This window comes from Cryptomeria japonica, chromosome 5 (assembly GCF_030272615.1).
Source record: "Cryptomeria japonica chromosome 5, Sugi_1.0, whole genome shotgun sequence".
NCBI lineage: Eukaryota > Viridiplantae > Streptophyta > Pinopsida > Cupressales > Cupressaceae > Cryptomeria > Cryptomeria japonica.
Window position 1 is genome coordinate 761,564,819 of NC_081409.1, and position 27,584 is coordinate 761,592,402.

At 35.5% G+C, this 27,584-nt stretch overlaps 1 protein-coding gene across 1 annotated transcript; it reads right to left on the minus strand.

Moving 5' to 3' along the window:
• Positions 1-14,242: 14,242 nt before the first annotated feature.
• On the minus strand, positions 14,243-20,754 carry LOC131036569 (auxin response factor 1-like). Its single transcript, XM_059220960.1, has 14 exons — positions 20,665-20,754; positions 20,369-20,481; positions 19,616-19,732; positions 19,435-19,491; positions 19,173-19,337; positions 18,975-19,053; positions 17,846-17,936; positions 17,585-17,749; positions 16,800-16,926; positions 16,498-16,539; positions 16,151-16,313; positions 15,105-16,045; positions 14,805-14,995; positions 14,243-14,681 (listed from the first exon to the last, which is right to left on the minus strand). Exons 1-14 carry the CDS (start codon positions 20,708-20,710, stop codon positions 14,519-14,521), a joined length of 2,460 nt encoding a protein of 819 aa, XP_059076943.1. The 5' UTR covers positions 20,711-20,754; the 3' UTR covers positions 14,243-14,518.
• Between the last annotated feature and the right edge of the window lie 6,830 nt (positions 20,755-27,584).

Below are 27,584 nucleotides of genomic sequence, written 5' to 3' on the forward strand. Positions count from 1 at the left end.
CAATCAGGAGGAGCTTGGACTAAGCCTTGTTAATTGAGCCAATAATAAGAGTCAGAAAAGTGAGGAAGAACAGGAGAATGTTGCCCTAGCGGGTAAAGGAAAAGCAAAGAAGGGGTCTAGAAAAGGATCAAATCCACAAGGTGAGAAGAAGAAGAAAGTGATAGGGTTTCAAGCAGATCCGAAGCAAGTATGAACTAACAATTATATGCAGATTTAAATACAAAAGATAAAGAAATAAAATAGGACACAAATAACACAGAGATTTAACTTGGTTTACCTAGAATGGGTTACGTCTACCATGCATAGTCGTCCAATCTTTCTTATTATCCGAGAAAAATAGTACATCAACCTTACAATGCCTTAAGCATCCTAGCTGCTTATAACATGCAATTTTAGGGCAACAAACAAAGTTGGTCTTTTTAGGGTTTTATTACAATGTCGGTTTTCATCAATGAAAAACAAAAAAGAGGATATGTGCTGAGTGTACAGTACTTTGCTGATCAGTCGCCACATTTTAATAATCTCCCACTTGGAGACTGATCAGGCTCCACACCGAACAACCTCCCACTTGGAAACTGATACTACACGACACCACTGTACATGCAACATCCGCTGGATAAAACACTAGGACTTGACTGGTATAAATTCCACAATTATCAATCAAGAAGACCAACAGAAACTGATGAAGAAATCAGCTTCTCCTATGGAACTTCCTTCGTGAACATATCGATAGGATTCTCACTTGTGTGAATCTTCTCAATCCGTAACTGACCCTCCTCCAAAACAGTCCAGATGAAGTGGTACCTGAGCTGAATGTGCTTTGTCCTTGAATGAAAAGAAGAGTTCTTCGCAAGATGAATGGCACTCTGGCTATCAGTATACAATGGGCGATCGTCTTGTGCCTGACCCAATTCCTCCAGAAAACATTGTAACCAAATCATCTCCTTGCTAGCTTCTGTAGCAGCAACATACTCAGCTTCAGTGGTTGAAAGTGCAACAACCTTTTGCAGCCTAGAAATCCAACTGACTGCAGTTCCCCTTATAGTAAAAACATACCCTGTTGTACTCCTCCATGAATCAATATCACCCACCACATCAGAATCAACAAATCCACTCAGAGCAGCATTAGATCCTTTGAGACATAATGCCTTCATAGTAGTTCCTTTCAAATATCGAAGAATCCATTTCACAGCATTCCAATGTTCCATACCCGGATTACTCATAAACTTGCTCACAACTCCCACTGCATGTGCAATATCTAGCCTTGTTCATACCATTGCATACATTGGACTACCAACAGGTGATGAATACGGGATGTTAGACATTTTATTAACCTCTTCCTATGCCTTTGGGCACATCTCCTTAGTCAATTTGAAATGACTAGCCAAAGGTGTACTAACTTCTTTTGCATCCTACATGTTAAATCTTTTCAACACCTTCTTTATATACTCACTTTGGGACAAATTCAAGGTTCTATTTTTCCCGTCCTGTGTAATCCTCATACCAAGAATTTTCTTAGCTACACCCAAATCCTTCATAGCAAATGACCTAGCTAACTGTTGTTTAAGATCATTTATGTGTTCCATGTTAGAACCAGCAATAAGCATGTCATATACACAATAGGATAATATAACTACCATTATCCAATCTCTTAAAATATACACAATGATTAGAATGACATCTATGATAACTGTGTTTAGCCATGAAACTATCAAATTTTAAATACCATTGTCGGGGTGCTTTCTTTAGGCCATACAGACTTTTCTTCAACCTGCACACCAAGTTCTCCTTACCTTTGACCTCATATCCCTGTGGTTGCAACATGTAAATTTCCTCCTCCAAATCTCCATGGAGAAAAGTTGTTTGGACATCTAATTGTTCAAGATGTAAATCATCTGTAGCCACAAGACTAAGTACAGTTCTAATTGAAGTCATTTTTACAACTGGAGAAAATATTTCATCATAATCTATACCGTTTTTCTGTGCAAAACCTTTTACCACAAGTCTGACCTTATATCTTTTCTGACCTCCTTCCTCCTCCTTCAACCGATAAACCCATTTGTTAGGCAAGGCTCTTTTTTTTGCAAGTAAAGGGACTAAGTCCCAAGTCTTATTTTTCATCAAGGAGTCCATCTCCTCTTTCATGCCTAGCTCCCATTGTTGTTTGGCATCTACCTGCATTTCTTCTTCATATTGTTCTGATCCACCAGAATCCGATAATAAAATAGAATACAAAGAAGGAGAAAATATTTCAGGGGGTCTACTTGTCCTCGTAGAACGTCTAACACTTGTAGAAGTTTGTGGGACAATCTGTTGTTGCTAAGCATCAGGTACCTGTGGCATTTCATTTTCAGGAATCTCATCCAACACCACATATTCTTGTTTGTCCTATTCATGCTTCTTTTAATGCATCTGCTCTTTATACATAACCTTCTCATTGAATATAACATCTCTAATTATTTTCTTATTTTCAAAATCCCATAACCGATAGCCATATTTATCTATCCCATATCCAATGAAGGTACATTTCTGAGATTTAGCATCAAGCTTGGTTGTGTTTTCTTTATCAACATGGACAAAAGCTTTGCAACCAAAAGTTTTTAGAAAAGAATAATTTACCTTTTTACTAGTCCATGCCTCCTCTAGAATACCACCATCCAAAGGGGTTGAAGGTTCTCTATTTATCAAATTGATAGTAGTATGTACAGCATCTGCCCAAAAATGTAAGGGTGATCTAGGATGCAATCTCATGCTCCTCGTGCGTTCCATGATTGTCCTATTCATTCTTTCTGACACACCATTTTCCTGTGGAGTTCCTAGAACTGTCTTCTGCTTTCGAATCCCATTTAAGGAGAAGTAATCTTCAAATGCTTTGCTGCAATACTCACCTCCATTATCCGATCTGAGACACTTTAGCTTTTTTCCTGTCTCATTCTCAACCAAAGCTTTCCATTTCTTAAAAGTTTCAAAAACATCTGATTTTTGTTTCAGGAAATATACCCATGTTTTTCTAGTTTAGTCATCAATAAAAATAACATAATAACAAGAGCCACCAAGAGATGATACTTGAGTCGGTCCCCATACATTTGAATGTACAAGCTCTAACTTCTCACTCTTCTTCTCTTTCCCAACCTTGAGAAATCTGACTCTTTTCTGTTTACCATAAACACAGTTTTCACAGAACTCTAAATCAATCTTCTTTAGTCTTGGCAATAGATTTTTGGAGTGAAGGATTTTCATCCCTTTCTCACTCATGTGCCCAGACCTATGGTGCCACATTATCAAATCTATTCTTGCAACATTTATTGTTGTCATCCCTGCAGTAACTTTATCTATAGCAGCTAAGGTAGAGTAATTGTTACCAGTACACAGATATAGTGTGCCTACCTTTGCACCTTTAGCTACTACTAGCGATCCTTTACTGACCTTCCAGATACTATCTAAGAAGGTAACTATGCAACCTTCACTACCTAGTTGCCCTACAAAAATTAAATTTCTTCTTAAATTAGGAACATGTCTTACCTCTTGCATAAACTAGTCATTTCCATTCTGCAACTTGATCTTTATCTTTCCTTTTCCAACAATTTGATAGGGCTCATCATTACAATTTGACTGGTAATTGTATTAAATTCATTTAAGTGCTCTGCTACAGATCCTCTCTCACTCATTTTCAAATTAAACAAATGCTTCATAAGAAATACCTTATTCGAAGCCGAGGGTTTCTCATACAACTTAGCCAATGTTGTCATCAAATCTACAGACATTTTTGCTTCTGTTATATTGAATGCTATAGACGACGCAAGGCACAATCGAATGGATCCCAGTGCCTTTCTATCTAAAATGTCCCACTCTTCATCTGACATTGTGGTCAGTTTCTTTGCCTTTCCTTCCAATGGCTGCCACAAATCCTTTTGATATAGGTAATCCTCCATCTACATTTTCCATAACTGATAATTCTGGTCGTTAAACTTTTTGACCTTGAATTTGGAATCCTCCATTGCTCCCACTCAAATCTGAGAGTCCTACCAATTTACAGAATACCTCGCTCTGATACTAATTGATAGGGTTTCAAGCAGATCTGAAGCAAATATGAACTAACAATTATATGTAGATTTAAATACAAAAGATAAAGAAATAAAACAGGACACAGATAACATAGAGATTTAACGTGGTTCACCCAGAATGGGTTACGTCCACCATACACAGTCATCCAATCTTTCTTATTATCTAGCAAAAATAGTACATCAACCTTACAATGCCTTAATCATCCCAGCTGCTTATAACTTTTAGGGCAACAAACAAAGTCGGCCTTTTTAGGGTTTTATTACAATGTCGGTTTTCATCAACGAAAAACGGCAAAAAAAAATTTCTTGGGGGCTCCCACCACCAAAACCCCAGTGAGGATACGTGCTAAGTGTATAGTACTTTACTGATCACTCACCACATTTTAACAATCTCCCACTTGGAGACTGATCAGGCTCCACACCGAACAGAAAGACTTGTTGAAGATCAAGTTCTATGGATGTCACGAGTTTGGCCACTATGTCAGCGATTACCCAAAAAGGAAGAAGAATGACAAGAAAGGCAAGAAGCAAGTTGCAGCTTCACCAAGTGCAGATGAGCTCTCGAATAGAATGGAAGATGAGTTTACACTCATAGCATGTATGGTTAGCTCAACCTCACAGAGTGTTTGGTACATAGATAGTGGGGCCTCATTTCATATGACAAGAGTTAGAGAATACTTCTCCAGCTATAAGGAGGAGAGCATCAAAATCCAGATCTCTATGGGAAACATGTCCAAACTCAACTCAGTTGGGAAAGGGATTGTTTAGTTTCAGAGGGAGAATGGTAAGATGATTCCTCTTCATGATGTATTGCATGTTCCAGGCTTAGGGATGAATTTGATTTCTATATCTATCTTTCAGGACAAAGGTACAATGTACTCTTTAGAGGGGCACATGTATTGATTAAGCATAAGGAATGGAAATCACCCATAGCTATTAGAGTTAGGAGTGGTCGACTTTATAGGTTGTAGTTTGATACTCCTAAGAAACTCGTGAGCAGAAATAATCCTAGAGATTTTGGAGAGCTATGGCACAGGAGGATGGGCCATATACATCATGGAGCACTTAAATTGCTTCATGAGACTATGACAGGTATTCCAGAGGTGAGCACAAAGCATGATGATGTATGTAAGGGATGTGTGTTGGGGAAGTTTGCAAAAACATCTTTTCCAAGGAGTGACACTCGATCTGATAGTGTTCTTGATCTAGTACATTCAAATGTATGTGGACCAATGTCAAAGAAATCTCTCAGAGGATATGAGTACTTTGTTGCTTTTATTGATGATTTCTCCAGGAAGACCTAGATATACTTCTTGAAGACCAAGGATGAGGTTTTCAGTCACTTCCAAGAGTTCAAGGCTCTTGTGGAGAACTCGATAGGAAGGAAGATAAAGGTTCTTCAGTCAGACAATGGAGGCGAGTACAAAGGGAATGAATTCCAAGAGTTTTGTGCCAAGGAAGGAATCAAGAGAGAGTGGATTGTTCCTTACGACCCACAACAGAATGGGGTTACTGAGAGGAAGAATCAGTCCATATCGGAGGCAGCAAGGGCTATGCTACATGATCAGGACTTGCCCCGTTACTTATGGGCAGAAGCATGTAGTATGACAATATACATACAGAACAGAGTTCCACATAAGGTGCTAGGGAAGATGACACTAGAGGAAGTATTCATTGGGAAGAAGCCAAATGTTAGTCACTTCAGGATCTTTGGGAGTTTGGCATATTGTCACATTCCAAAGGATACACGTACCAAGTTAGATCAGACTGCAGAAAGAGGGTACTTTGTGGGGTACAGTGAAACCTCAAAGGCATATCAGATATTCATTCCAGGGACCAAGCAGATTATTGTTCGATGTGACATCAAGTTCATGGAGGACAAGGCATTTAGAAGGTCTAGAGATTTGCCAGTAGATGATCAGAGTGAGCAACCAACAGAAGCTCCAAGGATAGCTCAATCAAGTCAAGGGCAGCAAAGCTCAAGTACAATTACTAGTACAAGCATAGGCTTAGGTAGTGAGAGTTCGTAGAGTATGGATCAACTGGTGTAGTAGGAGATGCATCACTTTATAAATTTATAAAAAAAAATTTATACGTTTCGGGATGCACATCACTCTTAAAAAATGTTGTTTCCTGTAAAAAACTACTTTTGAGGGAGATGGAAAAATCAATAAAATTTTATTCAAAAAAATTTGAAAAAAATATATTTAGAATCTACAAAAAGGATGTTACAAATCACTAGTTTACATCATCTTTAAATTCTTAATGATTTAAAAGTTATAGGTGTCGGAAAGTGAAGGTTTTTTGCAAAATGTTCATCTAAGTGTCAAAGTTGGTCAAAAAGTGGGAACCAGTATTGTGAGTTCACCCCAAGAAGACATGGAGGTTGATGTTTCATCCTCTACAGTTGGCAATAGGAATCATGAGGTTCAGCAGACACAAAAGAATACTCAGGAGTTAGTGGGTACTCCTAGGAGGAGTAGTAGACAATGGAAACAACCAGCCAAGTTTGATGACTATGTTGCATTAGTTAGTCAGTTGGTAGATAGTAAACCTGCTAGCTATCAAGGGGCTACACAACATCAAGTGTGGCAAGATGCTATGGTTGAGAAGTATACTTCAATTATGTAGAATGATGTTTGGGAGGTAGTGCCTAGACCAACAGATAGAGTTGTGGTTGGATCATGTTGGATCTATAAGATCAAGCATGGTGTAGATGGTAGCATCGAGAAATACAAGGCAAGGTTTGTGGCAAAAGGGTTCTCTCAGAAGGAGGGAATAGACTATGAGGAGACATTTTCTCCAATTTCCAGGTATACTTTTTATACGAGCTGTAATCTCAATTTGAGCACAAATGGGATGGTAGATCCATCAAATGGATGTCAAGACAACGTTCCTCAATGGTGAGTTGAAAGAAGAGGTATACATAGAACAACCACAAGGCTTTGTAGCACACAGCAAAGAGACTCACTTGTGTATATTAAAGAGAGCTTTGTATGGACTCAACTAGGCTCCCAGAGCGTGGTATGAACGCATTGATAGTTACTTGCAGGAAATGGGCTTTGTGAAGAGTGAGGCGGATGCTAATCTCTACTACTTGGTGGTTGGGGGTGAGATTCTCATTCTTGTTCTATATGTGGATGACTTGTTTCTAACAGGCTCACTAGGGCTCATAGAAAAGTGCAAGAGGGACCTTTGTAGCAGAGTTCGAGATGAAGGATTTGGGACTTATGCACTACTTTCTAGGCATGGAGGTATGGCAGACAGATGGAGAGATTTTCCTTGGACAAGGGAAATATTGCATTGAAATCTTGAAAAGGTTTAGGATGGAAGATTGTAAAGCCATGTCTACACCTATGATCACGAATTGGAGGGAGGTAGATACATCCAAGGAGAAGGATGTAGATCCCACCTTATATAGGTAGTTGATTGGTTCTCTCATGTATTTGGTCAACACCAGGCCAGATATAGCTTTTGTAGTTAACTCTCTTAGTCAGTTCATGGTTGAACCAAAGGGAGTGCACTGGACAGCGGCAAAGCATGTGCTGCATTATTTGTGAGGTACAATTGAGTATGGGATTAGATATGCTCGCGGTGAAGGAATCAGGTTGATGGGCTATACTGATGCAGATTGGGCAAGCAGTACAACAGACAAGAGGAGCACTTTAGGGTGTTGTTTCAGTCTGGGATCAGGAGTTGTCTCTTGGTTCAGTAGGAAGCAAAAGTCTATGGCTCTGAGTTCTGTAGAGTCAAAATACATAGCAGCTAGCATGGCGACATGTGAAGCTATATGGCTTCGGAAGTTGCTAGTAGCCTTGTTTGGTCAGAAGGTGGAGACTACAATGATACACTGTGACAATCAGAGTTGCATTAAGTTGACTAAGAATCCGATGTTTCATGATAGGTCAAAACATATAGACATTAGGTATCACTTCATCAGAGATTGTGTACAGCGTGGAGTTGTTCAACTACAGTTTATACCTACAGATCAGCAGGTAGTAGACATTCTGACAAAGGCATTAGGGAAGGTGAAATTCATCTTCTTTAGAGAGATGTTGGGTGTCATGCAGAACAGCTTCCTCGCTAAGAGGGAGTGTTAGTTTGTTAGTTTGTTAGCTTGGACAGTTGTTTGTCCATTTGCAAAATAATTAGTGAATAATTGTTTGCTAACAAATGTAGTTAGTGTTCACACAATTCTTATTAATTATTTGACTTTTTTTAGAAACTTCTACCAACCAATTTAGTTAGGGTTGTTTAGATGTTTTTAATCTCAACCGTTGATTAACAATTAATCTCAGCCGTTGGTTTTCAATGAGAGTAGTATATAAGGGGGTCAGGGGGCGTTTGGAAAACAATGATAGCGTTGGGATAGTAGCATGGTGGAATCTTAGCAGGAGGATTAGGAGATCGTCGAAGCTCTACTAGTAAGAGGCAAGCAATATTTGTATCTCTTAATTTGTTGAAGTTTAATATATTTCTCATCTGTAGTACTGGTTTTCCCTTAGGGGTTTTTCCAGGGACAATTGTCCAAAAAATATTGTGTTCATTGTGTTGCGCATTTATATGAGTTTGTGAAATTACAGTTGTGTTATTTTCCAATATTTGTTACTTAAATAATCTATCAAAGATAGGAGGATAATAATCAGTAATTGTAATAGATTTTTTACAGGGAGATGGCACCATTTCAATGTTAGATATTGTTTCTGATTAGACTCATTCATTTCCTGAAATGGTTTTCTGCAAAGCTTTATTTGTTGTGGATCTTCCACAATACAATTAGTATATGATCCACAAAGTTCTTGCATTTCACCAATGCCCTGAAAACTGGGAAACAAGTCTCCATATGTTGAGCCATGCCTTTGCAGTGGGATCCATTTACAGAAATCAATCTTCCTTGAGAGAATACACCTTTTGTTTTGACATCATCTAGTTTTGGCCACCACACAACTGTCCTCGGAAAACTGTCAACGTTATTTTCAACCAAAGATCCTCCCCGCGAGGTCATGACTTCTTGACCTTGCAAGACCATTGTATTAAATCTTTTCAACTGTGTAAAATCAACTAATGCCTTATCTGAGATGAAAATCAGACAAAAGAAGAACTTTTGATTAAAAAACAACAACAATGTCACTTTAATAATGACTCTTTGGTTACGTTTTATTAAAAACATATTACTTATCGAGAACTGACAAATCTTGTTTTGGAGGCAGTACATTTGGGTGGGACCTCTTGTTTTTGGCTTTCGGCAGAGGATTAATTTCTGACGGGGTCAAGGCAGGTTCTATTTTTCATGGTGAGGCCCTCTTTGGTCGTTGGGCGGGACCTCTTGTTTTTGGCTTTCGGGAGAGGATTAATTTCTGACGGGGTCAAGGCAGGTTCTATTTTTCATGGTGAGGCCCTCTTTGGTCGTGGAATAGCTGATGTTGTATCCCATTGTACCTGAAGTTCACAAAATTAGAAGAGTGACTATAAGGAAGAAGATGCACAATTCTATATTGATTATATGATGATGATAATTAAAGCTGAAGAAAGACTTTCCTCTATTCCATAAATACCTTGAGGCATCTCCACTTTGAACCAGGCCACCTCAAGGGATCAGAATCACCTATTTCAATGATAGTACAAGTAAATCTGTCCAACGGAAACACATATCAGGCATACCACACTGTAACAAATACATCATCTTGGAAAGGAAATTCCTGTTACTATGCAATTGCATTTATCTTCTATCTATAGCCATCAAACAACTGCTAGTTACAATACAGTACAATGAACATCACATATCTATTTAATAAACTTACAGCGCTAGCCATATTTCAAAATTCACTATATCCTAATCCAACATAGAACGATTATTGAATGCTTGGCTATCTATTAAATCATAATCCATCCATTTTAAAGTAAAAAGTGATCGATAGGAAGACCGTTGCTCCAAGGCTGCTTCTCCCTCAATTCTCATCCCGAATCTCATGCCAACTGAGAAATTATTGGTCATGGCCTCAATGTATTGGTCATAAGGAATAATGAATTCTGACGGGCTGGTTCTACATAATATGTACAGATCCATACATCAAAAAGGATGAAACAAAAATTTAGAACATGCAAATGATATAAGCAGATTCAAGTAACATACTATTCCTTTATCAATGTAATCTAGAAAATATAGGAAGCTCCTCGGAAAACGAGGAGTGCAGATGTTCGTAACACTTAAGCATGGCTTATAAGAAATATGCTCATAAAATGGAAATTAGAAACAAATTGCTGCCCATTTCTCTATTTTGTGATAGTGCAACGTACTACTACTTTGGGAACCCCATAAACTCATAAAAAATTTGTTTAAACAGCCATGCAACTATCTCATAACCTAAAGGACAGGCTTGCGGATGCCTACTACTTAATGCAACCATGTGTATTTAATATGGATATCTTTGTAAAGTACTAAAATGCATCCCATCCCAAATTATAAAACTATTGGGTAATCATACAGATCTGGGTCGCACTTTAGGCTAACAATGACTATTCTGGTCAGAAAGGTTCCGGCTGGAATGACTATTCTGGTCAGAAAGGTTCCGGCTAGAACTGTTCCAGCCGGACCGATTTAGCCCCATTCGGCAGCCATGTTGCGCTCTCGTGGCAAGGGATTTCCGGCGGGAGCTACCCTTGCCCTATATAGGTGCCGAAATCCGCCCAAGCCGCTCATTTTGTATTGAGCGGCTTGAAGTTAAGCAGGAGGGCGCAAAAAGTCTTAGAGATCCGGTTGGAAGGGTTTCGGTGGTAAGTTGACTCTTAATTAGTTTGAGAGGCTTGTTATGGTCTTGTGCCTATTGATCATGTTTTATTTGGTTTGTATGGATTTATTGGGATTTAATTGGTGATCATGTGCCCAATAATATTCTTTGATGATAAATAGTTAGTTCTTATGCATACATTTGCAGATTCAAGACTTAACCCTTTGTTGATATGGTCATGTGGAAGTCCTATTTCAGTTAAAGTGATCTTTTCTTATGTGATGGAATTGTGATAATTCATTATGTGTACCATGGATTTTATAATGTTGTATTAATCCTATTTGGAAACCCTAGGTTATAGGTATAGAGGTGCAAGTTAGAGGGGTTGGCTCTCAATCTATTTTGGGGCCCTAAAGTGGCTGCAAGAGAATCTCATCGAGTGATAACCTAATTTAATGGATTACGGGATGCGTAGAATTTTACATTAATAAGATAATTTTGGTTTCCCACTCATGGCCTAGAGTGCTCATTTAGGCTCAAGATGAGATTGGGAAGGCTTGTCCATCCTGGTGATGTTGATCTAGCATGATCAAACTTCCTTGTCTCTATGAAAGGATTGTTTAGTTCCGCACGAGCTATCATTGATATCATTGGAGTTGTAACATTATCATTCTATATTGGATACTCCTTTGGGAGATTACATGGGGGATTCACTAAATAGGCAATATCATATCATGCACCTTCATATTGAGGGGATTAATATCCCAAAAATAAGGGTGCAATATATTGCCCATCCATGAAAATAAGGGGGGTTTTAATTAAGGCTATGAAAAAATGCAATGGTTTGTGCAAGTAGGGGGGCTTTTATTTTAGGCTATGTATTGGGAGGGGGTGGAAAATAAGGAGTTTAGGGAAATATTTTTTGAAAATAGGCGGATTCTTTAGTATGCCATGAATGCGGATGATATAACCCAAGCTCACTAAGTGAAGCCCCCATGGAAGATTGATGTAATAATAGTTAATGTAATTGGAAGTTATATAATCTTTGAATGATGTTTAAGTAGTGTGGTGTTGGTAATATTTAAATGATGTAATCATGGATGAATGTATAATCATGTTCTATGATAAAGGTTATCATAGGAATGTTTCATTTGTGTTATAACATGAACCTAGTATTAGATATCGATGGTTTTACTTTGCATAATGTTATCATTAGTGCATCATGGTTTTCATATTCTTTGATATTGTTTAGAGCATTGCATAGGTAGTGATGTTAGGGAGCCCAGAAGAGAAATTAGTTTGGGTGAATGATTATCTTCCACTTGTGTTATTGATTTATTAATGAGGTATTAATGTAATACAAATTGTTTAAAAAAAAATATTGCTATGTTTATTTAGTTAGCTTGTCATTATACTCTAGGGTTCCTTATTGAGGTGTTACAATAAACATGAGGATTAGAAGTATTAATAAGAGGATCCTAAGCAATCAATAGAGTGAGTATCATGACAAGGATTAAAAGTGTTATGATGAGGATTAGAAGCATTAAGAGTATAATTAAGATGAAATTACAATTATCATAATGAATTGGATACAATGCTAAGCATGTTAGAAATTGTTGTTGTTCTTCCTAAACTTCTTGAGTGAGTAATTGATGTCATCAATAAATTATACTCTCCACTTATAATTGAAACTATGAGAATGCAAAAATTTGTACTGCAAATCATCTGGAAGAATGATCCACATTTTGTCATAGTTAAAGATATGGACTCATAGTTTGGAAATAAAATTTCTTGTGTTGTAAATGACATATCCTTCCCAGTTTAGGACAGAGATGTTGCTACAAATGTCTCTCATCATGACACTATATAGGTAGTTTGTCTATATGTTAGAATGTTCAAATCATAAAAAATTAAATTCTCGTACCTCAAATGCCAGAACCAACTTGTATCCTCATATGTCATATTGGCAATATGGTTGTTGTATTCACCAAACCTAAATGGGAACATCGTACTATTTATCATAGGCACAACTATAACCACCATATTCCCCTAATTCTTATCATTGATTGTACATTTTTTATTTTGAAAGAAAACTTTACAATTCTAATCACACAATTGTCCAACACTTAACAAATTATTCTTTAACTAGGTAATAAATTTCTGTAAAAATCTTCATACCTTCTTTTTTATAGTCTTTTATAGCTTCTTTTGCAGCAAATTCCAATGGTTTTTTATCACCAAATTGGATTATAGATTTCACGCTTTCATCCATTGCTTAAAACAACTTCTCATTTCTTGACATATGGTTAGAACAATCAGAATCTAAATAGAAAACATCTTTACTAGTATTTTTAGCTTTGGCATAAGATAAAAATAGATGATTTGGATGAATCTCATCACCTTCTTGAACATAATAAAGACTTTTATCTTCTTTTAATCTACAATCTCTTTGAAAGTGTCCATACTTGTTACAAAGGTAACATTGGATATTTATTTTTATTAAACCGGCCTCTACCTCTTCCTCTTAGACCACATCCACCTCTATTTTGATTCTGATTTTGACCACTACCTTGGCCTTGATTGCTTTTGGTGATACTCTTGACATCTTCATTCTTTGTAATTTGTAATTTGGAGGAACAATCTTTCACATCACTTTTTCCAAAAGAATCTCTCAACTTTTCTTTATGAAACATCAAATATCCAACTAGGTGCTCAAACTAAAGGGTAGGGAATTTTTTCCTTTCTTCTATGATTAAAGCAACATAGTTCCACCTTTGGGTGAGATTACTTTACACCTTTCTCCTCAAAACCTCATTATTCATAATTTCTCCAACCATAGCCATCTATTGACCACATCTTTTACCCTGACACAATATTCTTTCACACTTCCAACTTCTTCCATCTTCAAATTCTATAATTCTCTCTTCAATGTCTATAGCTTTACAACTTTGACTTGAGGATACCTTGGTAAACTTCTCTTAGATTCTTCAAGATAGACCTTCAATTGTCTTTGCATTTGTAATTCTTTAAAATAAGCTCTTATCAATAGCTATTTGAATCTTAAACAATGCTTAACATTCTTCTTCTAGACTGTTTTATCATTGGTTGTGAGGGTATTCTAATCAATTGACTCTACATAACCTGATTCAACAATCTCGCACACATCTTTTTCTTTAAAAAAAAAGTTATCTTTTTAAAACACCAATAGTCATACTCATTTTCAAGGAATTAAGAAATCAACATAATAAAATTTTGGCCAAATTCCAATTCTCAATATAAGCATTCAACGGAAAACTCAATGACGGAAGTCTCAATATAATTGTATTGAATCTTTGACTAAAAACAGAGAAGCTGAACATAAACAGAGTTTGCAGCATCCTTCCATCTCAGCAAACAGATCGAAGACTAAGAGAAAACAGCAGTTTACTATCAAAAACAAATCGTAGCTACTGGAGCATGTACAGCATGCTTTATTTGCTGGAATTAAAAAACAAAATTTCTAAGAAAGTTTACTACTCTCGCAAACTAAATATAGGCTAATCAAAACTATGCTTGGTCTTTGCCTTATTTGGCCAGCACTAGTACTGGCAGTTAAAGAATGCTCTGAACTATTTGAAAACTATGGAACTAAGATTAGAACTGTAAACGGCTCTAAAAATAGATTCGTTTGGCAGCAGCATGAAAGTCACATGTGATGAGACTCGACGTGAGCATCAGTTGTCAACATTAACTTTGTCGAGCATTAGTGGCGGCAAGAGTAGAAATTTCGCTTGTGATTGGTTGTTCTTCACTCTCTCTCCTGAACTCCAAATTAGGGGCACCGGGGGTCATTTTCTCAACCTCCTCTCGTTTATATATATAAATCTTACGTACAATGCTGCAAAACTCCCTGATTTAAAAAAAACAAAAAAAGTTAATAGAAAATAATTACAACATGGCCAGGTTATAACAGAATCACCCATTGAGAAGCAAGCTAATTTTTTGGGGTTGAATATTGGACATTGATACTTACTGCCACGGATCATCTCCTACAAGCATCATATCTCCCTCATCATCCGTGTAGACAAGTTGCCAGCCTTTGCTTGGATCCTCCAGTTGTCCTTCAAAATTGAACATCACCTCAAGCTCATGGAAGAGCTCTTTGTATCCTACAAATTTTGTAAGATCCAGAGCTCGCCCAAGAGCACTACCCTGTTTATGTACCTTCATTGTGATTAAAAATATGGTTCTGAACTGTCAGAATCTTACCAACAATATATAAAATTTACAAAATTCTAATTTTTGTCCTACAGAAACTTAAAATGATTACTACCTTAGTACAGCTTCTTCTGTGAGCTCTGCACTGTATTTCTTGTAATGGTATCCAAGATGATGTTTGTTGCTCACAGCTCATAGCAGATGTAGGAGACTTGATCAGCCTTCTTGGCTCCAATTGTTGGTCAACCTCGGAGAATTGTGAAAGAAATTCTTTTGGGGCATGAGCAGAAACTTGTAGGTCTTCCTCGTTGACAGAATCTCTATTTTTTGATGGATTTGTCTCACTGCTTGGGAAAAAGTCAATCAAATGACGACTAGATAATTTGCGATTATTGTTTGCAGGGCCTGAAACGACATCAACTCTCTTATCCTTAGAAGCTTCCCGTGAAGGAAAACCAGGCTGATGCTCTGTTGTTCCATGTTTATTAGCTTGCATGTTTCTCGTTAAATTTATGTCCGCACCACCATGTGCCCCTGAAACTTCTGAATGGCATGGCATCATATGCATTTTCCGTTTTCCGGATGCTTCCATTCCCAAGTTTGACAAATGTGGGTACGCATTGAAGCCATTCCACTTCACATATCCACCGGTTTTGGGAGATGGCGCCATTGATGTTAGATATTGTTTCTGATTAGACTCATTCATTTCCTGAAATGGTTTTCTGGAAAACTTTATTTGTTGTGGATCTTCCGCAATACGATTAGTGTATGATCCACAAAGTTCTTGCATTTCACCAATGCCCTGAGAACTGGGAAACGAGTCTCCATATGCTGAGTCATGCCTTTGCAGTGGGATCCAATTTACAGAAACCAATCTTCCTTGAGAGAATACACATTTTGTTTCGACATAATCTAGTTTTGGATACCACACAACTGTCCTCGGAACACTGTCAACCTTATTTTCATCCAAAGATCCTCCCGAGGTCATGACTTCTTGACCTTGCAAGACCATTGTATTAAATCTTTGCAACTGTGTAGAATCAATTAATGCCTTATCTGAGACGAAAATCAGTCAAAAGAAGAACTTTAGTGAAAAAAAAACAACAATGCCACTTTAATAATGACTCTTTGGTTATGTGTGATTAGAAACATATTACTTACCGAGAACTGACAAATCTTGTTTTGAGGGCAGTACATTCGGCCGGGATCTCTTGTTTTTGGCTTTCGGCAGAGGATTAATTTCTGACGGGGTCAAGACAGGTTCTATTTTCCATGGTGAGACCCTCTCTGGTTGTGGAATAGCTGATATTGCATCCCATTGTACCTGAAGTTCACAAAACTCGAAGAGTGACTATAAGCAAGAAGATGCACAGTTCTGTATTGATTATATGATGATGATAATTAAAACTGAAGAAAGACTTTCTTCTGTTCCATAAATACCTTGAGGTATCTCCACTTCGAACCCGGCCACCTCAGGGGATCAGAATCACCTATTTCAATGATAGTACCAGTAAATCTGTCCAACGGAAACACATATCAGGCGTACCACACTGTAACAAATACATCATCTTTCAAAGGAAATTCCTGTTACTATGCAATTGCATTTATCTTCTATCTATAGCCATCCAACGGCTGCTAGTTACTGATCTCCAATACAGTACAATGAACATCATATATCTATTTTATAAACTTAAAGCGCTAGGCATATTTCAAAATTCACTATATCCTAATCCAACATAGAACGATTATTGAATGCTTTGCTATCTATTAAATCATAATCCATCCATTTTAAAGTAAAAAGTGATCAATAGGAAGACCGTTGCTCCAGAGCTGCTTCTCCCTCAATTCTCATCCTGAATCTCATGCCAACTAAGAAATTACTGTTCATGGCCTCCATGTATTGGTCATAAGGAATAATGAATTCTGACGGGCTATTTCTGCATAATATGTACAGATCCATACATCAGAAAGGATGAAACAAAAATTTAGAACAGGCAAATGATATAAGCAGATTCAAGTAACATAATGTTTCTTTATCAATGTAATCTAGAAAATATAGGAAGCTCCTCGGTAAACTAGGAGTGCAGATGTCTGTAACACTTAAGCATGGCATATAAGAAAAATACTCATAAAATGGATATAAGAAATAAATTGCTGCCCATTTCTCTATTCTGTGATAGTGCAACGTAATACTACTTTGGGAACCCCATAAACTCATAAAAATTTGTTTAAACAACCATGCAACTATCTCATAACCTAAAGGACAGGCTTGCGGGTGCCTAGTACTTACTGCAACCATGTGTATTTAATATGGATATCTTTGTAAAGTACTAAAATGCATCCCATCCCAAATCATAAAACTATCAGGGCTTTGTAAGTTCGTACAATTTGACAGGTTACCTGGATGCTTCTGGATTAGATTGGTGTATATTTGAAAATATAGATATATGCAATCTAATCCAAAAGCATCAATTACAGCATAATTTCATGGATTATGAAAATCTACTAACATTAGAAGTTACTCAGCGTCCTTTTGATTTTTTCAGAAAAATATTGAGTGGTAAGAGCCTAGCAGTAAATATCATCAGTTTTCACCTTGGCTTGTAGTAGACACTAAACTTAGTCCTCCTTGAAATGGCATGTGACGCAGCTGCAAGGACAGCAATCTGCATTCTGCCACTGGATATAACTGAGGATGGAATGTTACTTTGCTGACACATGGCACGCCTGACCCCTACACGTAATTCGCCATTTTCATCCCTGAAGCCAAAAACATCTTATATAAATGACAAGAATACACAAAATATAACATTTTACGAAAGCTTGATACAGATGACAATGGCGAAGCCTAGAAACCTGAGAAAGATGAACGCATCTCCTGCTACAAGCCTTTTGGAGTTAACAAAGACTTTCCACCCAACTGTCAGCAAATGTATCCTTTTCTCATCTATGTTTTGCAATCAAACAAAATGAAAATGTGTTAGTAATTAAAAACAAATTTCTTTTATAAAAAATTCCTTAGCAACGATTAATCATAAAAGCTTCTTTCACATATTCTCAATTCACTAAATTAAAACACTCAAAAACTCAATGATATTAATGACAAATGATTTACAGTTTAAAGCAGGACTCCAGTATTTCACTATATAAACTAGAAACAATGTCTGAACCAGCTGATTTCAGTAGACAAATAAATTTGTTTCTGTTGATGTCATTGCATATAAATGTCATCCAATTGCAAGATTAAAAGATAAGTAGACTGTTAATGATTAGAAAGTGTTGGGAAAAACGCACACAGAAATAAGCCTAAAATTGGAAATTAGTCCACATAACATTATATATAGATAATAAACAAAACAACTACAAATAATATTTTTAGTAAATATTCTTAATTTAAAAGTCAAAACCTAAAATCTTCTAAGCTGTACAATTATATTATTTTCCAAGTCAAAACCTAAATAATCTTGTAAGCCGTAAAACCCCCCAGCTTCTCTGTTTATCTGGCTATGGCGGAAGCATAGCAGGTTTATCCAGCAGCCGACAACGTAGAGAATGCCACATTCTTCTCAGCTTCCTAAATGTAATGATGTCATTGCTACAAGTGTCCCGCCATTTTTGAAGAAATAGCATTTGGAAATTTATTTATTCTTTCATGGAATGTGATCACAAAAACAAAACCAGAGAATTGCCTTTTTAAAAGGGCAGTTCACAGAGGGTTCGAATCTAGGCTGAAAACCATGCTGCCTTCAGCCGAGGACAGGAACATGATAGACCAAGAATAAAACACACCCGAATCCAGATCATGGGGTTTATTTAAGAAAACCAACATATCCTAGAATATGATTGCCTAAGAACAGATGCATCCATCTTTTCATAATATGGGTTATATTGAATAAGACTTTGGACGGAAAAATTTAACATTTCGTCTTAAATTTGAAATCTAATTTAATTAAAGCTACGAGAGAGAATATGGCAAGCAACCCACCACGATAGATATGCCGAAAACGCCAGTCATTTCCATGTAGATCTTTGGCAACTAATTCTTGAGGTTGTTGATTCTTGTCCTATAAAAAAGGCATTACATAAATGAATATAGTATGATCAATACTATCTTCAAAAAGCGCCCAAGGTAATATAAAATTTAATATCAATGCTTATACTATTGTGTACTTGGAAAACTAACCAGAGGTGCGAGGCATTTATCAGCCTGTCTCCTGGGAACAGATAAAATTCCACGTGGACTTGTCTCAGAAACTGTGAGAGTCTTACAAAAGGAATGCACAGAAGGCCTTGGAGGGGGTGGAGGGGGTGGACGCGGAGGATCCATATCGGTGGAGCAGTCATCCTGCTGTGAATGGAACAATATGAGCATTCATCCTGCTTTGAATGGAACAATATAAGGTCATATGGACCTATAATAGCATAAGAAGGATTGTAGAGCATACCTCTGTCTCCGGAACCAAGGTAATATGAGCAAACAGTTCATCGGTGTCTTGTTCAACCTGTAAGGAATGTCATAAGGTAAATAGAATGACAAAGAATGGGAAACTAAGCTCCATAGTCCTGAACCATGCAAAATGAGGTCAATCAACCGGCATAAGCACGAAAGAATTGATATTAATTTACCTGCAGCAACACATTCGTCACCCGGCAAAGAATTTTGGAGGGCAGGTCATACAAAGGCACCTGTTGTTCAGCTTCCTGGTTATTGATGTCTAGGTATTTGGTTATTGATGCTTCAATCTGTAATACAACACCGAATTTGTACAAACATTCATTTTAATCGAAGTCTAGGTAAAGAGGCATTGACTACGAAAAAAATAATCAAATTGGTATAGTACTTAAAGGGTGGATATAGATCTCCACAGAGTCTATTACTAATTTAGGGGAAGGCCGAGCACAGAATGACGATGATTTGGTGGTCTTTCCAATTTAATAGTCAGTTTATGAAAGTACAAACAGAATCTGAACTGTCTCAGGTGATTTGACATAAAGTAAATGTGTGAGGAACAAACAAAACACATTCTTCACGGGCATTATGTTGTATCGTGTGACTGATCTCGTGATGGAAACGCTTCTTAATGTACCGAGAGCTATTAGAACATATTCGCCGATAAAAACTTTGCCGCTACACAAAGCCGTAATAGCATGTCAATTCAACAGGAGCTAAAACGTACTAGGAAGTAGGAACAATATAAACATCGCATGCAAAGCCATTAAACAGAGCCACACATGAAGCTATGAAGATTTCTGGGTCATAAGTATATACCCCAATAGCTGCAAGAAGTTTTTCATGCTTACATTCACATTGAAGTCAGAAGTCATATATATGCCACTCCTTAAGAACAGCCAAGTAATCATAAAATAAAATATACATACCTGCTCTATATGACCCTGCGGGAAGTAAAACACCCGCTCTCCAATCCTTGGCATGGTAACACAGGGGCCAGCACAGGCATGCCAGAGCTCTTTATAGAGAGGATCAGTGATATCTTTAACAAAATTAAAGGAACGAACAATACAAACATTATCCGGAGATTAAAGGATGGTTCTAAATGCATTGTGCAGAAACTCCATTATAGCCCCAGCTGAATCTAACATTCTAAATGTGGTTATAACAAGAATAAAGATCCTAACACAACAAAAAAACACACACAATGGAGAACACCACTCACCTGTACAACAAGATGAATCAGATGGAGTCCTAGGACCAGCAGCCATGCCTCCCAAAACAAGCTCAGAACAATAGTTACTGTCTATTATTGTTGGTGTTATTGGTGTTATTAGCGAGAACATGAGTTTTTCATTTAGGAAAACGGCTTAGTAGTTGTGCTCTCTAATTCGGTGCTTCTCCAAATCTTACTTGGAAATTTCAAATCTCTCGATACCGAATCAAATGCTTTGTCATCATTTAGATCTAATAAATATATTTCATTCAAAAATGAAGATGAGTAAATAAAATTGAATGTGCACACTCCACCAACTATTTTTTAATTTTTTTTCACGCGTTAATGCATGTCTGCTGATTAGCAGCCCCGTTGTTTTGACCCCCAATTTTTTATTTTTAATGAAAGGTTGTCCACAAATTCATTTTGACCTAAATCTAAATAAAACCAATTAATGCATGTTTGCTGCTTAGCAACCCCTTTTTGACTCCCAACTTTTTAATTTTTAATGAAAGGTGGTCCACAAATTCATCTTAACCTAAATTTAAACTAAACAAATTAATGCACGTCTGTTGCTTGGCAGCCTCCTTGTTTTGACCCCCAATTCTCAAAGACACGTTCAAACAAATAAACAATAAACAATAACTAATTGTTTATTTTTTTCTGATTTCTTGATTATTTCTTGTTTCCTTTTTTCCTACCTTTGCCTCAAAATAGGGATTATTAGGTCAAAGATGTGTGCTTCTCCATACAAGTTGATTGCACAAGCTTCTTGCATCCCCTCTCCCAATGTTAATAGTTTAATCTTCTAATTCTTCACCATTTGAATTTATCAAGAGAAATTTTTTCTATGTTGTTTGAAGATTAAAAAAGGTTAATTTTTTTTCTTAAATTCTATAAGCTTTAAAGTACATCATTAAAAAATTATAAGAACTTGTGTTTATCTTTTGATTTTTTTCCATTCTAAGATTAGTGCAAGATGATGGAAGCATCTAGGGATGAATAAAATGTAGAGAAGTGAAAGTATTTAAGTTTTTTTGAAAAAATGACAATTGTGGTTGGTATGGTGGTAGTGTATGATAAAACGTTTGACCATTGAGTAAGGTCTTATACTCAATGCATGACAACATGGATTGTGTGGTGACACACAACATCTATTTGATAAATGGTACATACTTTGGAGCAAGGGGTTTAAGCATGACTTGAGTCACACTATTTTACCATTAGATAACCCATGTGATAATTACATGCAAATGATATGTAGTAATTAGACAACAAGAGTGTATTATTAGATGGCATATATCAAAGACAATCCAATCTCATTTAACTAAAATATTTTCTTGGATGATTTGGTGCCTTTAATGAAAGCGTTTTGTTTAATTAAAATGTGAGAGTGGATTGCATTAATGAGAAATCATGAAAATTTGGCTAACAAAATATTATCATAATATGTGTATAAATAGAAATATGCACACAATGGGGGTTTTACAACAATAAGGTCAATGGGGATCTCTAGTCACTAAAATTGTCCACAACTACAAACAACATTTTTCCTAATTATTTCTTCTAAGTTAGTTGAATAATTTTAATATTTAATTAATCTAACATCATTCCTCTAAATAATTTTTAAAAATCATTTTTCCCCCCATCACAAATCAATTTATTTTGAATTATTTTTTTTCAAATTCGTCTAACATTAATTAAATGATTTTTGTTATTTAATTAATTCTTTCTTGCACACATAATTAGGTAATGTTTATTATTTAATTATTTAAATTTTCTTCCATCATGCACATTAACTAAGTAATTTTTATTATTTAAATAATTATTTTTCTTATACTTTCCTATTGAATAGTTATTTTAATTATTTAATTACCTAACTAACTCTTCTACAGTTGAATTATTTCTTTTATTTATTTATTCTTCTCATGCACCTGATTAAATAATTTTAATTTTGCAATGCTAACTAAGTCTTCATCTCAACATCTCAAGAAACACTCACATTGAGTTCAGCTAATTAATCAATTTTGTGTATCTCAATCATGCAATCAATTAACTTCATAATTATGTCAATTAATTTTTTTCATCAATTCTCATCAATTGATCATGAAATATTATCATCTTATCATCACTATTGATCCATATCAGAAAATATATAAAAGTAACCTATATTGTCAATAATAAACAACCACAGTCTTTGAGATTTCATGTGATCATGCTACTAAAATAGTACTAGAATACAAATTTGAGAGAAAATTACTTCTAATACTTGAAACTAAGAAGATAAATATTGGTAACAATCAATCAATTTTTTTCTATTTTGGCATATTGACCTTTTATCTTTTTTAACACATACTAACCTCTAATAGTGATTTCATTCTTTTTGGGTGCCATGTGTCCTCTTTTTGAATTTTTTCTGAATCACTAGTTCAAACACCACATTTGTAAACTTAAACACTACACCTATGGGCACAAATACCAATGATTAGCAAAGTGACATAATTGAAGCTCTTAATAACACATAAGTGGATTTAAACACTACAAATGTGGCATTATGTCACACATATGATGAGATAAGAAAGGTATTTTAATGTAATTGATCATAAATTTTGTATAACATATCGCATTTTCAAAATTCAAAAGCATTGCAAAGCTAGTTTGATGACCTATGTTGTGGTCTAATTCATTTTTCTAGATCCTTCATCAAAAAATTGTTAAAATCATTGTAAGTCGCCTCTTCTTTTCAAAGCTTCAATTTCTTATAGTTTTTAAAATGAAATCATCTTTAAGTGGATTTTTTTTCAAGTCTATAAGAAAATCATACAAAATTCATTTATAGGATGTGCTATATGAATTAGAGATTATCTTTTTCTATCTAATATTATTCAAGATTTGGATTCTAATATAATATATGCAGCTACTTGGCAATGATTGAGAGGAGACCTTGATCTTTAGAAAACTGACAATTTTTTTTCAAGGATTGTGCTACTTCAATTTCTATCTTGTATAACACTACAATTTTCTAAGGGACATAACCTTTTTTATTGTATATTGTGTTCTTGTACATTTTTTATTTTCCCAAGGGTGTTCTGTGTGTATCCTCTCCCTTCATGTGGTCATTCAAAATTGGGTTCAAGAGCAACATCAACATTCTTCTTCTTCTTTTTAGTAGAGAGGCTTGATTCGGGATTTCATTACCATTTTCTTTAACCTCAAATAGATATTCTAACATTCTATATAAATAATGGATAACAATTTATGTTATACCTCAATCCAATCACATCATGTTTGTGCATCCTCGATTCGCTAAGTGATTTAGGACACAAGGTGAAGATAAATTCACTTACACTTAGGTCTCATCCTTATAGAATGATTGGTGTCCATAGATTATACCATACTATGAACCTTTATTGTAGAAACCTAAGAGTCATTAGTCATTCCTATATTGTGGTGTAAGGTATATTATCATACCTATAGTTACCGAATAGGTATCATCCTAAGTAATGTGGAAGTCCCTCAGTTAAAAGGTTCTCAAACCATTGGGGGTAGAGGAATGGTGAGCCCTTGTGCAACTGGACCTATAGCCATGGGATCTTGAGATTGGAGAATGCATGTACAATTCTATAGTATTTTATTGCTTAGGCCTACAATACGGAAACACACCCACTTGAATAATTGGGGTATGCTTCATCATGACTATCTAAAATTTTTGCTATACCAATGAATGTATTGGCCCTTAGCCTTATTAACCTAAATTTAAGAATCAAATAGCCATTTTATTTTTCTTTTTATTTTGAGTCTTGCAAAATCTAAATCATCAAACATGCACAAAAAATGAACAACTATCTTCGAGATTTCTTTTTATAAAATATAGTTAGAATAATACATTCGAGACATCTTGTAATGTATTAACATGATATCCTATGATAAATCTAAGGTAGGGATGCATTTCAGTTATTTTGTTAGATATTTGAGACATCTTGTGTTGCATCTAATCTATTATGGGACACATTTGAGCTATTTTATGATGCATTTGAGACATCATGTGATGCATCTCTGACAATCTATGAATTGATTTGCTTAGATTTTCATTTCTATCTTAACATCCTAAAATTTAAAATGAGACCTATATAGAAGCATACAAGAAAGAAAACTTTAGACATACCAAATTGTATTCTAAAATCCATAAACAAAAATTATGAATTTGTTGGACAAAAATGGTTGTGTAAGTCAAAACATCTATCCCTATAATCAAAATAGAGTCACCACCATACCAACCTTCATTCTCTTATGAGACTATTCCATCACAACAACCTATCATTTATATCAATTCCACTTACACATGTTCCAAAATCATCAAACGCCACATATACATGTGTATTATCCCAATCATGACCCCATAACTTGCAATTCACAAATCCATTTTGAAACACACCATATCACCTATTCATGTCACCACATCCATTTTGATAAAAAATCCTCAAAACCACTCACACATTCCTACAAACAGTAAATCCATAGAAAGCGTTCTCCAAACATGAACACAAAAATTCACTAATATTATAGAACCAATCAAATCTTATTGAGAAAAATTTGTCAAGTCAAACACCATCACATTGCATGAAATTATTCATTATGACCTTTAAGTCAAACCAACATTATGGAAAAACAAAAAAAATTGTGACTATAATAGGACTAAAAGACATAAAAAATTTGAGTTCTCAAAATAAAAAAACCTCATTTAGGACCTTATTGATCAAGATGACATTACTATTGAAGAACGTCTCAATAATTCACTTAATAATGAACTAGGCATATGTCAAGACACTTTTTCCAAGAATGATCAAAATAATCTACTTATGTCTAGAAATGACTCATTCCAAAGGAATCACACCAACAACATATCTACCTCATGTGGTTCAATAGTAGGTTATCCAAAACAAAATTGGCCGACAAGAAGCTTCTATATCTCCCAACATTCCATCATCCCCTATATCTTTACAAAACCAAATTATGCTATCTCTATCATACAATACATCTAATGGTGACAACTTTTGTGTTTATCCCCAAGGGCCATCCACAATAAAAATTCAAGGTAATCCATTTCTTGATGCAAATCCCTTGCACTATTTATAAATCCTTGATTCAATATCACCATGCACATATCCTTGAGAACCTTACAAAAGTCCATCTACATGGATCCATCCAAAACACCTTCATATAATTCCTATCCCTATATGAATCCTACTTCTCTTGGAAGCAATCTAGATGCCAAACATAAAATCTGTAAGTCACAAAATCCACATACATCTAAATATTAACATGTACCATCTAAAAGACATGCAAAAATAAAGAAAAAGTTTATTCAAAGGAAACTAAAAATTGTTATGGTCACAAAGGCTCATCAAGAAAATATAAAATAAAAAAACCATACAGTTTCCTAAGTTTCCCATAGAAGCAATTTATTTGAAAAAACCGCAAAGAAAAGAAAAATAAAAAATCGTATAGATTACCAAGTTTTTCATAGAAGCACCATAGCCTAAATAAAAATAAAAATTGGAATTAAAACTTTGTATTCCTAAATTTTTGTTCATTTCTCCGTCTAAAGATCTCCCAGCTTTCTAATATGTCCCAAAATCCACTATCTTAGATGCCCCATCATCTACTCCATCCATTTTGGGTCCTTATGTTCCAAAATCCACATCAACTTCCCCATCAAAATTTTATATAACAAATAAATCTACTATTTACTCCATCATATTGAACACTATCAGATGGCTAAGAGGGGGGGAGGCCGGGGGGGAGGGGGGGGTGAATCAACATAAACTAAAACTTAAGAAAATTAAATCACTTAATCCATACCATCAACTCATTACATGTGCATAAAAGTAAATAACTGAAATAAAAAATGCATCCACACAAGAAAACCATGATTTTTATGTGAAAAACCCAAATTGGAAAAACCATGGTGAGAATCAAACTCACAATATATGTAATAAGTGTTTACAATGGTTTTGGTCATAGACTAGGAAGCTCACTAGCTTGGACTTGTTGGCTAAAGTGCACAACCTTAGACAAATATACAAAAGAGAGACTCGTAGAATTGAAGAATACTTCTTCAACGTAAGATACAAAATATTTGTCCAAATAAAACAATTATGATAATAAGAGATTGAAATGCACAAGAAAAAATAGAATCTATCAAAATGTAGATAAAGTTCACAACTTAATATACATATGATCTAACTTCCATCTTTGCACTATCACACATCTGGCCCACTGTATCACCTTAAATTTTCATCACATTCACAACATCCTTTACTTCATTCCATCCTATCTCTCTAATTTGTGCTTTTTAATAAACCCAACTGATTTGTTCATTATATACCAACTGAATCAATAATAACCTCTATTAGGCCAGCTTAAGGATGTAGCATGTATATACATTATTGAGCTAAAGCAATATATATAAAAGGAAAATAAGACGTGTGAAGATTCACTCGGATTTAGCACACTTTCCAAAAAGTCACCAAAAACCTCTATGTATGCAACCACTCAAACAAAAACACATAAGATAATATATATATTGATTTGTTTTACCTGAACACTTATTTCATATCCAAAAATAAGATATGCAAAGCACAAAAAAAGTAGTATACCATGTAGAATATAGCGCATTCCTCCACAACATCCTAGCACTGCACAAACTTTGATCACAAATATAGATAATTCTTGTACTAGAGAGGCATATGTTCAACTAAAAAAATTGAAATGTAAGAGGATCAGTCCATGATAAACTTATGCCAATCCACAAGTCCATCTGATACATATCCAATACAACCATACATTACCAATCAAAGATACCATTCACCAAAATGGTTTTTGTACTAAGAAAAAATACATTTTTCCTCCAAAAACATAATATATAA

What these genes read in the sequence shown, in the direction of transcription:
- LOC131036569 (XM_059220960.1), bottom strand. Translation starts at nt 20,710, where the DNA reads ATGGCTGCTGGTCCTAGGACTCCATCTGATTCATCTTGTTGTACAG. An exon ending in GATGCGTTCATCTTTCTCAG is followed by an intron (nt 17,750 to 17,845) that starts GTTTCTAGGCTT and finishes TTTTGGCTTCAG; the next exon opens with GGATGAAAATGGCGAATTAC. An exon ending in CTCTGGAGCAACGGTCTTCC is followed by an intron (nt 16,540 to 16,799) that starts TATTGATCACTT and finishes TATTTGTTACAG; the next exon opens with TGTGGTACGCCTGATATGTG.